The sequence below is a fragment of the Ochlerotatus camptorhynchus genome, unplaced genomic scaffold (assembly GCF_037179485.1).
Source record: "Ochlerotatus camptorhynchus isolate MF236.1 unplaced genomic scaffold, CSIRO-AGI_Acam_v1.1 ptg000182l, whole genome shotgun sequence".
Lineage (NCBI taxonomy): Eukaryota > Metazoa > Arthropoda > Insecta > Diptera > Culicidae > Ochlerotatus > Ochlerotatus camptorhynchus.
In genome coordinates, this window is record NW_027040672.1 from 1,553,316 (window position 1) to 1,571,048 (window position 17,733).

General features: G+C 40.3%; 2 protein-coding genes across 2 annotated transcripts; one reads left to right on the plus strand and one right to left on the minus strand.

The window, feature by feature from the left end:
• Positions 1-431: 431 nt before the first annotated feature.
• LOC135701982 (very long chain fatty acid elongase AAEL008004-like) lies at positions 432-1,809 on the minus strand. The gene is made up of 5 exons (XM_065222925.1): positions 1,764-1,809; positions 1,537-1,697; positions 1,288-1,481; positions 983-1,226; positions 432-907 (listed from the first exon to the last, which is right to left on the minus strand). The coding sequence occupies exons 2-5, from the start codon at positions 1,595-1,597 to the stop codon at positions 597-599; spliced, it is 810 nt and encodes a 269-aa protein (XP_065078997.1). The 5' UTR covers positions 1,598-1,697; positions 1,764-1,809; the 3' UTR covers positions 432-596.
• Positions 1,810-14,322: 12,513 nt separating this feature from the next.
• LOC135701983 (very long chain fatty acid elongase AAEL008004-like) lies at positions 14,323-15,514 on the plus strand. The gene is made up of 4 exons (XM_065222926.1): positions 14,323-14,522; positions 14,581-14,771; positions 14,835-14,972; positions 15,038-15,514. The coding sequence occupies exons 1-4, from the start codon at positions 14,462-14,464 to the stop codon at positions 15,446-15,448; spliced, it is 801 nt and encodes a 266-aa protein (XP_065078998.1). The 5' UTR covers positions 14,323-14,461; the 3' UTR covers positions 15,449-15,514.
• Positions 15,515-17,733: the final 2,219 nt, after the last annotated feature.

The window sequence follows — 17,733 nt, forward strand, 5'->3', positions numbered from 1 at the left end:
TTTCTAGAAAGTGAAGAAGATAAAAATCATGAGTTTCCAAAAACGGCACTGCATTCTCAAAGTACATGCAACGCACATACCCGACCAACTGCGGCTTGATTTCAATTGCCTTCTCCAAGCAGCATGGTATTATAGATGCAAATGACCTCAAGGTTAAAGTGTCGATAAAAAAAATCAACGTGGTATGTAGCAGCCATTACGTAAATTTTTATTCGTGAATTAGAAATTAGAGAAGATGTCTAATTGAAGAAAAACTGTCCATTTATTGTGAATTTACCGATAATGAGCTGAAATGGACGCTTCTAAATGTATTGTTACTTACCCTAGCAGCAAATTTGTCACTGAACAGTTGTAGTTACTTGTATGTAACTTACTTCAGTTAGATTCAGGTTACAGCAACTTATCATGATGGTTGTGTTAGGCTTGGGTTGTACAGTTCCTCATAAATGTATATCTCCTGATGTAACCTTATTATGAATGAATAATATATTTTTCTATTGCTTCTATCTTAGGATTACCTAAGAGAAAGGATTAACAGGTAATATAAATAACTGTATCACGCCACTGAGAAGTGAACACTGCGTTGTAAAACTATCCTACGATTTCCTCTTAGCGTTTCCTCGACTCTTCGTAACGTATGCCTTGACGTAGAAATCCAAAAACATCCCTAGAATGAACACAGCCTGCAGGAAGCCAACCCAGTGCCAAATACGAGGAAAGCCGCATTCCATCCCGTACAAAGCCGGTCGCCCGAAATGGATTCCCATGTGGACGAACTGCACCAACTGTAACCTGGTCAAATATTTCTTCCACGAGTTCTGACTGCCATACGAAGCCAAATAGTAGTAGAAGTACATCACAGCGTGGACCAGCGTGTTCCAGACTCCTAGCATAATGACGTGCCCTCCTAGCAAGAGATGGACAAAGTGAGTTCAGTGAATGTCTAAAACAGCACGTTTCAATCGATATCATCTACGCATACCAGGGACAAATATCACAGCCAGATAACTCAACGAAACCATTATAGCGTGATGATACACGTGCAAGAACGACACGTGCGATTGCTTCTTACGTAGAACGAAAAATACTGTATCTGCTAGATCCAGAACCTTCAACAGGAAGTATCCGTACGATAGGTATAGCTCTTCATAACCTTCTCTCGTTTCGGTGTAATTCACAGGTTGGCATGCGTACGAAAAGTTTTTCCTTTGTAGTAAAATATATGACTGCAAATAGCATCGAAAGTTACTCTTTGCCTAAGAAAGTCGATCCAACAATCATACTCACAACCGCCAGGAAAAACGACCCATTCGCTATCACTTGCACTATGTTGTATATCCGAATTACCGTTTTAAGATCGTAAGCTTTCCGTTGCTCCATATACTTAGGTCCAGCCTTCAGGACAACGTACAGGTACGCAGCGATTATCGTCACCACGGGCCATACTGTATTCACCAGTGGAAAACTCAAGCTTCTTCGATCTAAAACAGATCCATTGATTTAATCGACTCATCCGATAAAATTCACTTTGCCTACCTCTATGATCTTCCATGTACTGATGGTACTCGTTGAACATCCGATCGAGCATGAGTGCCATTGTGGACGGTTCAATCGTTCGGCATACACGGTCACTTCTCTACTGACGATCGAGTGACGGTGGATTAGAATTTATAAAACCACCACGTACCCAGTTCAATCTAGGTCAGTTCGAGTGATATTTGGAAATAGGTTCTGAACAAACTAAAATCAAGGCTAGGACCTACCAAAGTATTTCGACAGCAATCTTGACAACTGTCCACCGAAATGTAGGTAGATACTGAAGAAATTGTTCCTTACCATTCGTTTTGCTTTCCTAAAATGGTTTTCGCAAGCATTCGCGGTAAAACGATTATAACAGGATGGAATGGAAACATTGTAACGTGCCGCGCTTTCACGCACAAACCATCACCGGTTTAGGCTGTGTGTGTAATGTAGACAGCAGCATTGATCAATCGGAATATTGATTAGAAACTGCGGACGTAGCTTGGACGTAAGGATGACGCGGTGGAAAAAAAAGTAAATTTAGGTTTCATTTAGCTTTTAAGAGTGAGTATTGGAAATTATTCGAACACTCGCAGACGAGTGAGTTAAAGGTAAGATTGTATCGTGTATAACTTTACAGCAGAGATGGAGCCGGTCTGAAATAGACCAATTCGTGGTTTTTTAATGATAGCCTTACAAAGTCGAAAAGTGTGGCGCAGAGCAAGATTGCAAAGACTCATTTCAGCTAAAATAATGTTTTTCGGAATAATAAAACCAAAATATGGTATGATGGCATGTTTTACTTGTAACTTACAAGAAGAGGCTACAAAGTATGCGTTTGAAACATAAAACTTGTAAATTTTGCTTTCTATGAGTCACCATCAGCGATTTACTGATCGCTGAGTGAGTGAGTGAGTGAGTGAGTGAGTGAGTGAGTGTGTGAAAAATCGCTGATTTTGAATCTCATGAAGTGAAATAAACAGGTTTAATATGTCAAACACATTCTTTGCAACCTCTTCTTGTATCCTACCAATTCAAAATATGATCATGGCATCTAATTATTTCATAATAAAAAAACATTGTTTTAGCTGAAATGAGTATTTGCAACCTTGGCGCAGAGTATCCTGTACTGAATCTTTGATAGTCCTTCAACACACATCTGGCATATGGCCGACGTCCTTGAGTATTTCCACGTTTTCCAGGTTAATATAATCTCGGCTCACTCAAATGATCTGACAGTGCTGGTTCGTAGTCTACAAACAGACAGGGACATAGTGAGGCGAAAATGGCCCCTGCCAAGGGCGACAAGGCAAAGGGGCAAATTCAAAGAGGTTTTCGTAGCAACTTCTCCACGGCATAAATGTAATAATCGATGTGCGTAACTCCAAGGGCATTCTGCAAAGAACTCATAGGGAATTCTGAAAAATATTCATATGGGCATCTACAGTGCCGTATTATCATAGAGGTAACTCTAAGACTAGAAGGTCCCGAAATAACGTGTTCAACTTTTTGGCTCAGCTCTGGTACTCTCTTCGGTCCCAAGCTAATCGATGCACCCCTCGAAACATAGGAAAAACCAATAACCCCTCATTTTATCTGTTAAACTTTCATAGCGAATCAAAACAAACATTGCGTAGTACTAGAATTTCGACTAGAATGGGGTACGTTATTCGATTTGCTTGGGACCAATAGGCAAGTCAAGTAGTGAGCCAATTCCAAATCGTTAGTTTCGAATGTTGGTATTATGGGATGGTGAGCCCCAGCTCAGAGACATCAATCATATCCTTCTCAATAATGTGTTTCAAGGAATTAATCGTTGGTTAGTTTTGTATTTGCATCGAACAATAAAACTTTTAAAGCTTAGGGCAGTTAGACCGGTAGCGTGACCAAAATCTCTGAGCAAATTTTCTACAGCTCTACCAACCGGTCAGCACTCGGGATTTTTTTCAGTTACCATGGGGACGTAATTTGTGATTATCCCCTATCCCTTTCATATTGGCTTATTATTTATGAACGACCTATATATTTAAAAGGACGTTTCACATTCATTAGCGATGTCCGATTTTTATTCGAATAATCGATTAATCGATTAACGAATCGAAAAGTAAAATATTTGAAATAGATTATATCAGGTCGATATAAGCATTAACTTCTCCAGAGGATCATCGCGAGATCTTCTTTGGCTCTACGGTCTTCGACAAAGTAGCTCGGTAAACAAAGCACCAAATTGCTTAAGGTTTCTGTTCAGTTCCTTTTTTATACATAATTCGATTATTTGGTAGGCTCAATCACCTTAGCTTTACGGAGCCGATAAGTCATTGTTTATTGTTTGTAACAAAATTCACTCAATTCTACACGCTTAGAAAAATTGATGTAAATTTAGGTGCTCTGAGACTGACATATACGAGCGTCAATTTTGACATAAAATTGAGCTTTTCAGTCTCGGAGCACTTAATTTTACATGAAATGTTTGTTTACGTCTCATCCTTTATGTCAAAGTTGGATTCCGTCACGTGTAAGATTAGGTATTTCTAAGTGTGTACCGTATGCGTGATAATGTTTGCACCATCGTACAAATAAGGTTCCCGTTTCACCTGTGCATACAATGCCTTGGGTTTCTTTGCATGCACGTAGCCTATAGTTCATACCGTAGTAGGCTGGGTATAAAAGAAAATGATTTACTTAGTTTGACAGTTGCACCATGACGAAGTGGCAGCGTATTCGTGATTTGTCCCACGCGCAAATGTCGCAAAAAGATATTTCAATCACCGTGGGAGTGTCCCGGTGGACCGTCAAAAGGGTTTTAGACCAAGAAAAGAAAGGACAACTATCCACGAAGGTGGCCACAGGTCGTCCGAGGTCAGTTCGGGTTTCGAGGGTTATCGCTGCTATCAAAAGGAAGATTCAGGTGAATCCAGTGCGTTCAATAAGGAAAATGGCAAAGGAACATAAGAACAGTGACTTACAGGGAGCTACGAGTCGAACGATGCAAGAAAATCTTGAACTACCTTAAGCGAAAAAATCCGGTAATCCTGTTCACCGACGAGAGCATGTTTACCGTCGATCCCGTATCAAATTCCAGATCCGACCGGTATATTAGTTCTCTTCCGGTAAAAAACGTGGCCGACGAGCACAAGGACGTGTGCATCCTGCTAGCGTTATGGTGTTTGGATTGGTGGCTTCCGATGGCAAAAAAATTGACCCGATGTTCATTCCAGAAGGCAACAAGGTCAACACGGAGGTCTACATTGGGATTTTAAGTAAGTATGTTCTTCCGTGGATCAAAGAACAATACGGTCCGAAGCCAAATGTTGTATTTCAACAAGATGGGGCTCCGTGCCACACCTCGAACCGCACTCAGAAGTGGTTGCAGGAACATCTTCCGTTCTGGGCGAAGGATATGTGGCCGCCATCCAGCCCTGATCTTAATTCGCTGAATTACTAGATATGGCGCGTCATGACGGCCAAGGCCTGTTCTAAACGCCACCCGAGTACAGCAAGCCTCAGACAAACATTGACCCGTACCTGGAGAGAAATGGATCCAGACTACATTATTAGAACCTGCCGTGCATTCTGGAAGCGTGTGCAGGCCGTTATTGCAGCAATTGGAAACTCGATCGAGATTAACATAGTTTAAGACTCTGAGAAACATCCCCCCTTTGAATAAATAAAAAAAACTCGAAAACGATTTTTTTTTTAATTTTGCATTGCTCAATGGTGCAAACATTATCACGCATACGGTATGTCTAGTAGGAGTTGGGCCGAATACTCGCGGCTTACCTGAGGTTAGAGGCGTACATTGTCGAAGTATAGGATAAGGGGAGGAGCATGGCGGTGGGGTTTCGTTGTCTCATCAGAACGTTGTCGCCAGTATGAACGGTAGTGCGGTTTTACCTTCTAGATATGGTGACCAGTAGGCGACGATGATACTCAGCTAGACGTGGGGACAAGCAAAAAAAAATTCAAAAAGACAAAGGAATAAAATGATTACACTAGACATTTGCAGAAACACATAAATCGACTGCATCGATGACTGATGTCATCGTAACCGTTTCCACACCGACAGATGTTTCTGTCCAACGGCGCCGGTGGTGTAGTGGTAAGCGTGATTACCTCTCACCCCAACAGGCCTGGGTTCAATCCCAGTCGTCGGTCTGGCACGTCGGTAGCATTGGTGCTCAGTACGGAAAACAAGATCGACGGAAAAAACAAACCAAAGGAAAAAAAAAATATGTTTCTGTCCATGAGGTTTATTCTATGGAGATGCGCATCTAACGCTAACGAGTAGTGGTTGGACATAAGTCTACTCATCAAGAAAATGAAGGCACGACTTAAGCCGAAGTCTTTAAACCACGCTCTCGAAGAAACATTAGGAATAATTGAATGTAATCACCGTTCAAGATTTCCAGTGTCCCAATCGGTTTGCCGACTTGAAAGGGTACTCTGACGCACTAATTGATAAAATTCATCGTGTAAAATTTGCATGTCATACAATTCGCTTTCCTGCGCGCCCACCTTTACGAGAGAAACCACAACGTTTGAATAATTCATGTAAATTTCTGCGAGATATAGCGCACATAAAATTAACGCTAGATTTGGCGTAAATTTACACGATATTTCGTGTAAATTTAAATGTAATATCGCGTAAATTATCAATATTTTATGTAAGCTTATAAACGATTTCGCTGCTCGCCAAGTTTAGCTCAAAATTAATTGAAAGGAGATTTTACGCGATAGTTAAAATTCTGAATTTTTTCTTGTCCACCTTTGCGAGAGAGTCCACCTTTCATTGTCTGGTATTGGGCAATGGGAAGGGACCCATATAAAGGTAATCATATATAATCTTTCGACCAGCACACTCATCTGCTCCCTAACCTTTGAAAGGAAATAAGATGAGTCCCTACACTGTACACAAACACCATCCTTTGATCGAAAAAAAAAACATCAGACCATTCAAAACGAAACATCGAAATAGCATTTTCGAATGATAGCGGCAACCGGATGACAGTTGCTTTGAAATCAGATGATTTTCCTCTCGACTACAGGATGCAAATTGTTATGAGAAGGGATAGGACGTTCAAATGCGTAATGCTCTCTGCAGAATGATTGTCATACTAAATGGAAATGCATATGGTTTTGGTTCAGCCCCATAACGCAAATCATTCAATACGATGATGTACCTAAATAATTCTATCGAACATCATTTGCTGATCTGAGCTGATAGTGGAAGCATAGCCATCGCTATCAGAGCTGTTACGAACATAGGTAAAGCGTGAAAACCAATATTTGGCTAATTCGTACTGCACCCTACCCCACTACCGCACTTCCATCATCGAGGCCGTCGGCGTATAGGTGGAAACATCGACCGGTCCGGTTCATCGCCACCTACTGCCCCCGGCAATGTACCGTTAGCAATGGTACAGCACAGCAGTTCAAGAACGACCTTGCCATCATAACCCGCACCAATGCCCGCTTCGTAATCGGAGGGGACCTGAACGCCCGGCACGAGGCCTGGCGGAACTACCAGCAGAACTAGAACGGCCGCCTACTATTCGACCATTCCCAGCATGGTCTCTATTCCGTCTGGTTTCCGGACGAACCAACCTTCACATCACCGGCGGGCAACCCATCGACGCTGGACCTGTTCTTGGCAAACACCGGATTAGCCAAGCCGGTTGCCGTCAACGACCTGAGTTCGGACCACCAACCAGTGCTGACCGAGCTGGGCTGCAACGTGCCCCTGCACCGTGCCTGCGGAAGGACTACCATCGAGTCAACTGGGTCCAGTTTCGGCGCATGGTCAACCGCCACATCGACGACAACCCACCGCTCGACACAGTGGAGGATATCGACCGGGCCCTGGAGGGTCTCCATCAAGCCATATCCGTGGCTGACGAAGAGTGCGTTCGACGAGTTCCTGTGAGGGGTAAGTTTCAAGCAATTGATTCCCACACCAAACTCTTGATTCGGCTCAGAAATGTTCGTAGACGCCAGTTTCAGCGGACTGGGGATCAGCAGCGTAAATACGAAATGGTCGATCTGAATCGGCAGATCGCTTCCAGAATGGTCTCAATCCGAAACGAGAGTTTCGGGCGGCTCTTTCAGAACCGGGACGACCGTTCCAGACCATTCTGGAAGGTTGCCAAGGTGCTGAAGTCTCACCCCAAGCCCATTCCACCACTTAGAGTCAATGACGAACGGCTTATCACCAACGAAGAGAAGGCGATTGGGGAGCACATTGCCCAGTGGCATTTGCTTTGCTCCAAAATCCCAAGTCCACTCGAGAACCAGGTTGCGCAGTGCGTCCAGACGTTAGATGCCTCCCCTTGTGCCGTCCCTCCAGAAGAACGGATTACAGAGGAACAAATTTGCTCAGCGCTGAAACACAGTACGAACATGAAGGCTCCCGGGTTTGACGGAATATTCAACCTAGAGTTGAAAAATCTCAGCCCGAGGGTGCACTCGCTGCTGGCTGCCATCCTTAACAGATGCTTGGAGCTGCACTACTTTCTAAGCATCTGGAGGCAAAAATCATCCCGATCCGCAAACCTGGGAAAGACCCTTCACTACCGTCAAGCTACAGACCGATTAGCCTGCTCTCAGCGCTGAGCAAGCTGTTCGAAAAATTGATCCTCAGCCGACTGAACAAGTTTGTGGAGGAACATGACATTCTTCTTCCGGAACAGTTCGGGTTCCGCAAGGGGCATTCCACCAATCATCAGCTAGTGCGGGTGATGAATAACATCCGAAGTAACAAAGCTGTATCCAAGTCCACAGCCATGGCCTTGTTAGACGTCGAAAAGGCGTTTGACAATGTCTGGCACGACGGACTTATATACAAGCTTTGTAACTCCAACTTTCCTACATACCTTGTGAAAATCACCCGTAACTACCTCCAGCAAAGGGTGTCGTTGAATAGTTCCCTTTCGGGACAATTTCCGATCCCAGCAGGTGTTCCGCAAAGGAGTCTGCTGGGACCACTGCTTTACAGCATCTACTCGTCGGACATCCCTCCTCTAGGAGACGGTTGCGTGTTCTTCCTGTTCGCAGATGACACCGCGATAGCCGTCAAGGGTAGGATGCCTCGTGAAATTACGAACAAGCTTCAACGATGCCTTGACACCTTTACTGATTATGCCACCACGTGGAAAATCAAAATCAACGCCTCGAAAACCCAAGCGATCATGTTCCTTCACAGACAGTCGCCAAAACTTAAACCGTCTCCCTCCTGTACCGTAATAATGGATGGTACAAGGGTCGAGTGGTCCGCTGATGTTACTTATCTCGGGACGGGATGTTGTTCGATGAGAAGCTCCTGTTCCGCTCGCACATAGAGAAAACCCTAGTTAAGTGCTCCGCCTTGGTTAGGTGTTTGTATCCGCTAATTTGCCGCAGATCCCGCCTCTCAAGGCAAAACAAACTGGCTGTCTACAAACAGATCATAGCCCCCGCGATCTTCTATGCCGCCCCGGTGTGGGAATCGTGCGCTCAGACCCACAGAAACAAAATCCAGGTTGCACAGAACAGAGTGTTGAGGATGATCCTAGATCGTCCATTCGACACAAGAATAGCAGACCTCCATCAAGAGGCAGAAATTCCCAAAGTAGATTCCAAAATTGAGGATATGACAACCAAATTTATCCAAAAATGCAATCTTTCTGAACATGCTTTAATAAGCAATTTTTACATAGTAGGTTAAGTGTATATAGTAGAGTAGGCTAGTTTTAAGCTGTAAATAGTAGTATTAAGTAGTTTCTCTTTGGCTAATTCGTGGTGGAGGAAGTTTCCTTTACCATCGAAGAATTTTTGTATCGATAATTGGAATGGCTGATTAGAGCTATTCAGTATGGAAATTTAGATAATCAAATTATAAATCTAATTAAAAGCTCTTGCATGTCACACTATTCTTAAATGTTTGTCCTCTGAGTTCCGTATGTTTTTCAAACGAAAATCATCCTGTATTTGGATAACAATCATATGGATGGTCATCATCTGACGACGAATTCAACCATAAGAAAATCATCCGAAATTCGAATGCATATTGTTAAAGGGCTCGAGCAATGCAATAATCATTCGAAGTATTGCGGATGTTTTGGTTCAGTGTACATGGTTTCATCGACCGAATAGCCTCATTCGAACTGAGCGAGGGGGGCGACACATCTAAATCTCAAGTTTAGATGCTCAACAAATCTCACACTAGCGAATCAATCTTCGAAAAATCTTCTTTCATTTCTCGCATCTACTTGCATCGCGCATCATCTTTTTGCAGGAAATCTTCAGAATCGTCATCAATCTCCTTCCTATCTACTCAGCGTGTGCGCAGCTAACCACAGTAAAACACAATCTGAGGCTATCCGAGAAGATGGAACTCATCCCCAATGCGAAGTTGACTGCTCCGATTTTCCCAACTAATCGATTATTTACTAATCGATTTCTATTTTTAATGATAGTAATCGACATCGATTAATCGACATGGAATAATCGATTAATCGAAATAATCGGTTAATTTTAATACTCTCTGATAACAAAGAAAACCAACGTCTTTAAGAAAGTGTTTCAACTAGATGTAGATTATTCATCCATGGTAATTTTATTTTTTCGAGAAATAACAATTCAATCAAATACACTTTTACCCTTATTATCATTTTTATTAGAAGTACAGTGATAGAAAAGACAACTTGCATCTTTATGACGAATTGATTTTGACTTTGAACTGCAATCTCATTGCCTGAAAAAAAAACACTTACTCGAACAAAACAGATTAGGGTCTGTTCATTAACTACGTAGACATTTTATGGGATTCTTGACCACCCTCCCCCTGCGTAGACAATTGTCCATACAATTTACATTTTGTAAATTTATATGGGCCGTGGATAATTGCCAACCCAAGGGGGGGTTGGCAATTATCCACGGCCCATATAAATTTACAAAATCTAAATTGTATGGACAATTGTCTACGCAGGGGGAGGGTGGTCAAGAATCCCATAAAATGTCTACGTAGTTAATGAACAGACCCTAATCTGTTTTGTTCGAGGAAGGGGAACTGTCTACGTAGTTAATTAACCTTTAAGAATAGTATCATGTTGAGATGAGAGCCAGACAAACGGTTTCACAGCTTTGTTATTGAAGAATCAAAGTGACGATTGACTCACAGACGGTGAGTCGGTGAAAATGGTAATAACGTTTTGATATCTGTCAAATTGTATGACATTTTTTTAGTACATCATCATTTTTGTAATTGCGGATCTTAAAACTAGGTGTCGCATAACCAATTTTGGCTTTGCTTTGATTCGCCAATTGTCTGACCTGCTTTAGAGAACATGTACGTTCTGAACTTCAAGTTGGGATGGAACATAGTTTAATCGATGCTCTGTTGGCGTGGTGGAAAATGTATATACTAAAATAAATTTAACTCCTGGTTCCAATGAAAATTTAAATTATCGTTCAATAATCGAAGCCAATTAAACAATTATCAGATAATCGAGGCATAAATTAAAAATTAATCGATTATTTTAACAGATAATCGATTAGTTCGATTAATCGAATAGTAATCTGACATCACTGCTGCCAGCTCAGCAACCAAAACGGAACAAGGTGCTGCTCGTTTCTGATGTTGTAGGCGTGTGAGTGAGTAGTAATTGCAAAATGAAACGATTTTTCCCATGCTTGATGACAGATACGAGTATTTCGTCAACAATGTGCAGACTTTTTCAGTGTATTGTACTAGTACTCGACACGGAAAAAGTCTACACCGAGGGGAACATCACATCTAAATCTCAATTCTAGATGCTCGAAAAATCTTACACTAGCAAATCAATATACGAAAAATCTTCTTTCAAATCTCGCATCTATTTGCATCGCGCATCACCTTTTTGCAGGAAATCTTCAGAATCATCAGCAATCTTCTTTCTATCTACTTAGCGTGTGACCAGCTAACTACACGGGGCCTCCCTTAGCTCAGTCGGTAAAGGTGCAACTACAAAGCAAGACCATGCTGGAGGTGGTTGGGTTCGATTCCCAGTCCGGTCTTGGAATTTTTCGGGTTGGAAAATTTCTCGACTTCCCTGGGCAATAGAGTATGATTGTACTTGCCACACAATTATACTAATGCAAAAATGGTACAGGCATCGAAAGCTCTCAATTAATAACTGTGGAAGTGCATCTAGAACACCATAGAGGTAACTCTAAGACTAGAAGGTCCCGAAATAACGTGTTCAACTTTTTGGCTCAACTCTGGTACTCTCTTCGGTCCCAAGCTAATCGATTCACCCCTCGAAACATAGGAAAATCCACTAAACCCTCATTTTATCTGTCGAACTTTCATGGCAAATCAAAACAAACATTGTGTAGTACTAGAATTTTGACTAGAATGGGATACGTGAACCATGTAGGTATTCTAACTAATTATGAACATTTGTGTCCATTAATGATTATAGATCTTAAGCCATTTGCAAAACCCATAACCACACTTAAAAAACGTGTAACGACTCTTTTTGTATTTTGAAAAAGTAGATGATTCTATTTTCAACGTTTTTGCAATAAAAATAATCTACAGACCTTAGGAATTCTAGAGATACCTTTATTTTTGAAATTCATCACGAAATGCCGTTACACGTTTTTTGGAGATAAGTGTACTACACCTAGTTATAGTACAATAGGCAACAGCAAGTATTTTCGCATTTTTTTTTTGCTAAGCTACGGTTAAATAAAAACTCGGGAGATGCTTTTCAATCAAATTGCGTCCAGATAACTTGATTTTGGTTACATTTGTTCTGTAACCAATAATATGGCATTGAAGCTTACTATTATTTTAAGGTGATACTCTAAGAAAGCCTTAGCGTGAAACTTTAAAGGCACAAAAGTCAGCTTCCACAAAACATACAAATTTGAAATTGCTACCCCTTGTTTGCTGTGCTACTACAAACAGAGAGTAGCAATTTCAATTTTTTATGTTTTGTGGAAGCTGACATTTGTGCTTTTGAAGTTTCACGCTAAGGCTTTCTTAGAGTATCACCTTAATGGTGAAACAATAAATTTGTTTATATTTATTCCATAACAACAATTGGGACCTTCATTGAGGGAACCATAAAAACTTACTTATGAACAAACAATGATCATTTGTTTATGCTTTTTGCAATAAAATCACATATCGTCCGAATCTCATAAATTTAAGCATCTCAATCTTAAGAACATTCTTAGAATTAAGTAATTCCATGAATTTTGTAGCTAGCATTTTTAAGATTTTGAATATTTCATCATCAGTTAAATATCAGACATAGGAACCAAAATTAAATTCAAGGAGTTTTAATTTTATAATTTTGTAAAATTCTTACTTTGAAACAAGATAAAGTGCACACAGAAAAAATTTCATACATGTAGGACTTAGGAACATGTTCAAGATATGTGCCCATACACAATTCTTAACATGCTGTTGCAGATTTTGTAACTAAAAAAATATAGCTGTATCTGATACAGATTGTATGTATAAATTCTTTGAATGCAAATGTAATTAAAAGTCAACGAAATATGATCAATTGTCTTAATTCTAAAACTAAGATAAGATTACAAGATCTTACCTGGACAGTAATTTCTTAAAAATTCTAGTACATTAATTTTAAAAACAAATGAAATAAGAGTTTTAATGATTATAATATGTTTGACCTAATCAAAATTTTCATAAAAGTTTCATAATTGCGAAATAAAACAATGTTCCCTTAACTTCTACGAAGCTCCTCATACTTAAATAGATTTTCCTCTTCTACGCAGTTTGCAGAACTTTTCCAAGTTCCTTGTTTTTACGATTTTTTCGGAAGATCTATGAAGTTCCCAGAATTTCTACTAAGTTTCCCCAATTTCTACGATGATCCCTGAACTTCTTGGAAGTCCTTGAAGTTTTAAGAATTTCCCAGAAGTTAAAGAGAAGTCCCTGTGCTCATGGCCAATTTGTAAAGCCTGAACACGTCATATTATGCCATCGATTAAAGATCGATATAACATAATTTCTCAAAATTGTTTCTTCTAGTCCAGAACATAAGAAAAGTGGTCAACATAATGGACTTTAATGAAAATCTTTGTTTGTGGTCCAATTTTATTAATCGCTGTTAAATAGTAAAATCGAACTTGGCATGCTTGACAAAATATCGGTGAGACAAAATCAAAAAAACCAGGGGGCTAGATAATTTTGGAGGGGGCCTTGGCACCCCCATCAGCTACGCCCAAGCGGATGAACTTACCAAATCTACAGTATTAAAGTATTAAAATTAACTTTTGTGCCATAATTAAGATTAACATCCTTCTGGAACCCATGCGAAAAACGTGCTCAACACATTTAAGCCTCTTCCGTGAATGTTAAACTTCATAGATTCATCATTTACCGCCATAGATGCATAAAATTCAATAAAGCTCAAACAGCGCATCATCCAGCGCAAGTGGCATAGCAAAGAAATTGCATGTAATGGTCTCGTCCAAGTAAATCGAAAATAGGCTCAAATACGAAATAAAAAATTCAGTACTAATTACTATAAAAGCAAATAATTATTATCATTGTACTACATCTATCCAATGATTCAAGCTGTGGAATGAACAATACCACTGCACACCTTCAGTTTCAGTTGCGTTCGTTTAACTTATATTTAAAATCGTAACATGCTACGAGACTGTGTATGTGGAAACCATTTTGCCAATTCTAGTCACCATCAGACCAGACCGGCTAAGTTCCTGTAGGCTAATTTATAAACCCCTAGGTCACAGAGCATGTAACGGACAACGACGACGCCGTCAAAAATTAGCACATTGAATTTAAAAGTAGCTCTTTCTGCACTGGATTTGTCAACGAAATGACTAGCTATTTCATTCAGTGTTATGAACTTGATCGCACCATTGAGAATATCGGCAAGAACTCAATTTTGTGACTGACATATTATTCGGAATTTGCATCACGATGGCATTGGTTCTGCGTAATTTATATGAGTACTACCAAAAGTACTACCATGATGCTCAAGGTGGCCAATTGCCAAGTGGTAAGCAAATTCAGCAATAACCAATCGAATTTCGTTTCAGATCCCCGAACGGTGGAATTAATTCTGATGAATCCTCCCTGGATTCCGTTTACCGTGGTTGGAGCGTACCTGTACTTCGTGCTAAGCTTAGGTCCCAAGTTGATGGCAAATCGTAGGCCGTTTGATCTTCGTAAAATGCTTTTGGTGTACAATTTCCTACAGGTGGCTGTCAACATCTACCTGGCATATTCGGTGAGGATACTTTGAATGTATTTCAGATTCTGACTGAATATTGAGAGTAATTTATTTTGATAGGGCACCAAGTTGATGATCGAATCGAGGGTATCTCTATCTTGCCAACCTGTTGATCGATCCACTAGCGCAACAGCGATGAGAGAAGTTCAATTAGTCCATTACTACTACCTGCTCAAAGTAGCCGACCTCGTTGACACGGTTCATGCTCTTGGTTTAAAGAAATATGAGTTTTTTTTTTCTAAAACATGTTTCTTATTGGACAGATATTCTTCGTGCTCCGTAAGAAGCAGGGTCACGTATCATTCCTGCACGTGTATCACCATACCTTGATGGTTCTTATTCCATTTTTCTATTCCCGAATCTACCCGGGTGGTCATGGATCGATGCTGGGCTTGGTCAATACCTACGTGCACGCAGCGATGTATTTCTACTTCTTCCTGTCGGTGTGGCGTCCGGAGTGGACCAGGAATCTGCGCTGGAAGAAATGCATCACCATCATACAGATGACGCAGTTCGTTGGCTTGACCATTTATTTTGGACAACCGGCCATACGTGGCTATGAATGCGGTATTCCGAGATATTGGTTCTGGAGCGTTATGATGCAGAACGTGTTCATGCTGGTCATGTTTGCCGATTTCTACGTCAAGGCGTACGGGCGCAGGAAGACCAAATAGGCGCGGTTGGTATATATTACGATGCAAATAAATTGGTTTGGGTGTTTTTTTAATGCCTCAGCAAAAAGTTCGTATTTTGTACAAAGTGTTACAAATAGCCCAATTGCACCCCCATTAGCTACGCCAATGCATCTCACTAGTGATTTGAGTTTAAAGCGTTGGTTTATATTTGGGTGTATATTGCAAGGGTAATTCACTAATGTTGAGTCGAACTATTTTTTTCTAATTTTATGAAACGTTATTTGAAGGCAAGAGCATGTGTTTGGGTGGTGAGATATATTGCAAAAATGGTGCAACAACCTATAGGTGGGATTCAAACCCACACTCAGGTATGGAAAATCATTTACATTCATTTCATGCATTCATTTACATTCATTTGCCTCTAACTTTTTTCATCAACAGCATTCCGCAAAATGATGTATAGAGCTTTTGTAGGTTTTGTTAATAGCTACAACTTTTACCCATAACTCAAATCTGTATCTCTTATGCATCACGAATTATAGCGGGCAGAACTTGTTACTGTTTTCAGTGAATGTAAAATTCATTCATTGAAAAACAGCAGTGGCTTCTGTTTGCTCTGGTTCATCATGCATAACAGATACGTATTTGAGTTGTTAACAAAAGTTCTAGCTAATAAAAAAACCCTACAAAAGCTCGAAAATGAAAAATGTTAGGGGCAAATGAATGTAAATGAATGCAAGAAATGAATGTAAATGATTTTCTATGCCTGCCCACACCTTCCTACAAGTATCGTTTCAAAAAATATCTATATTTGGATGTTTCGCTAATTTCTCTTGTTGGTCTAGGTATCAGCAACAATCAATACGCAACTAACGATTTTAAATTGGCTCACTACTTGACTAGCCTATTGGTCCCAAGCAAATCAACTAGCGTACCCCATTCTAGTATACATTCCAGTACTACACTATGTTTGTTTTGATTCGCTATGAAAGTTTGACAGATAAAATGAGGAGTTAGTGGATTTTCCTATGTTTCGAGGGGTGCATCGATTAGCTTGGGGCCGAAGATAGTACTAGAGCTGAGCCAAAAAGTTGAGCTCGTTTCTTCAGGACCTTCTGGTCTTAGAGTTACCTCTATGGTATTAGGCTTGTTTGAATTTGCTGTAAGTTGCTGTGACGCATCGTCTTCCACCTTTTTGCAGGAAATCTTTAAAATCTCCGTCAATCTTCGTTCTATCTACTAAGCGTGTGCGCATTCCCCAACAGCATATAACAGCATTTTTCCCTGTATCTTAGATAGAGGGTAAAAGATATTCTACTTTATCGACTCATATTTTACCGACTCTAAAAATGAATCAACAAATATATAAACAAAGCTGCCAGAGGGCAGAGCTTACAAATGTATTTTTAATGCGTCTGATTTGGGATTCGATCCTGGACTGTTGGGATGTGATGCTGCCGTTGTCTTCGTTCGATCCCACTGCACCACGGTTGTTCTCATATAAGAGGCTGGTTGATAGGATGAAGTCACAACTCTTGTTTTCCTATCTCTATCTAAGATACAGGGAAAAATGCTGTTATATGCTGTTGGAGAATGCGCACACGCTTAGTAGATAGAACGAAGATTGACGGAGATTTTAAAGATTTCCTGCAAAAAGGTGGAAGGCGGTGCGTCACAGCAACTTACAGCAAATTCAAACAAGCCTAATACCATAGAGGTAACTCTAAGACCAGAAGGTCCCGAAGAAACATGGTGCAAAAAAAGTCTACTAGAATTGAATGTAAAAAAATGTAACTTAATATCATTTAGTAGAAAAAGAACAACTTCAAACATTTCAATTGCATTAGGAAATCAAACTGTAGACAAATGTGAAAGAGTTAGGGATTTAGGAATTATCTTAGACTCTAAGCTAACTTTCATAGACCATTACAATACAATTATTCACAGGGCAAAAAACATGCTAGGCTTTATCAAGCGCTTTTGCTATAACTTTCAGGACCCTTACACAATTAAAACACTATATATTGCCTATGTGAGGTCAATACTGGAATATTGCAGCATTGTATGGTCTCCATTTTCAATCACGCACGAAGAAAGATTAGAATCAGTACAAAAACAATTTCTATTATACGCTTTTCGTAAATTAGGTTGGACTTCATTTCCTCTTCCATCATATTAAGCACGCTGCATGTTTATAAACATACATACAAACAAACGAGCTCAACTTTCTGGCTCAGCTCTGGTACTATCTTCGGTCCCAAGCTGATTGATTCAGCCCTCGAAACATAGGAAAATCCACTAACCCCTCATTTTATCTGTCAAAC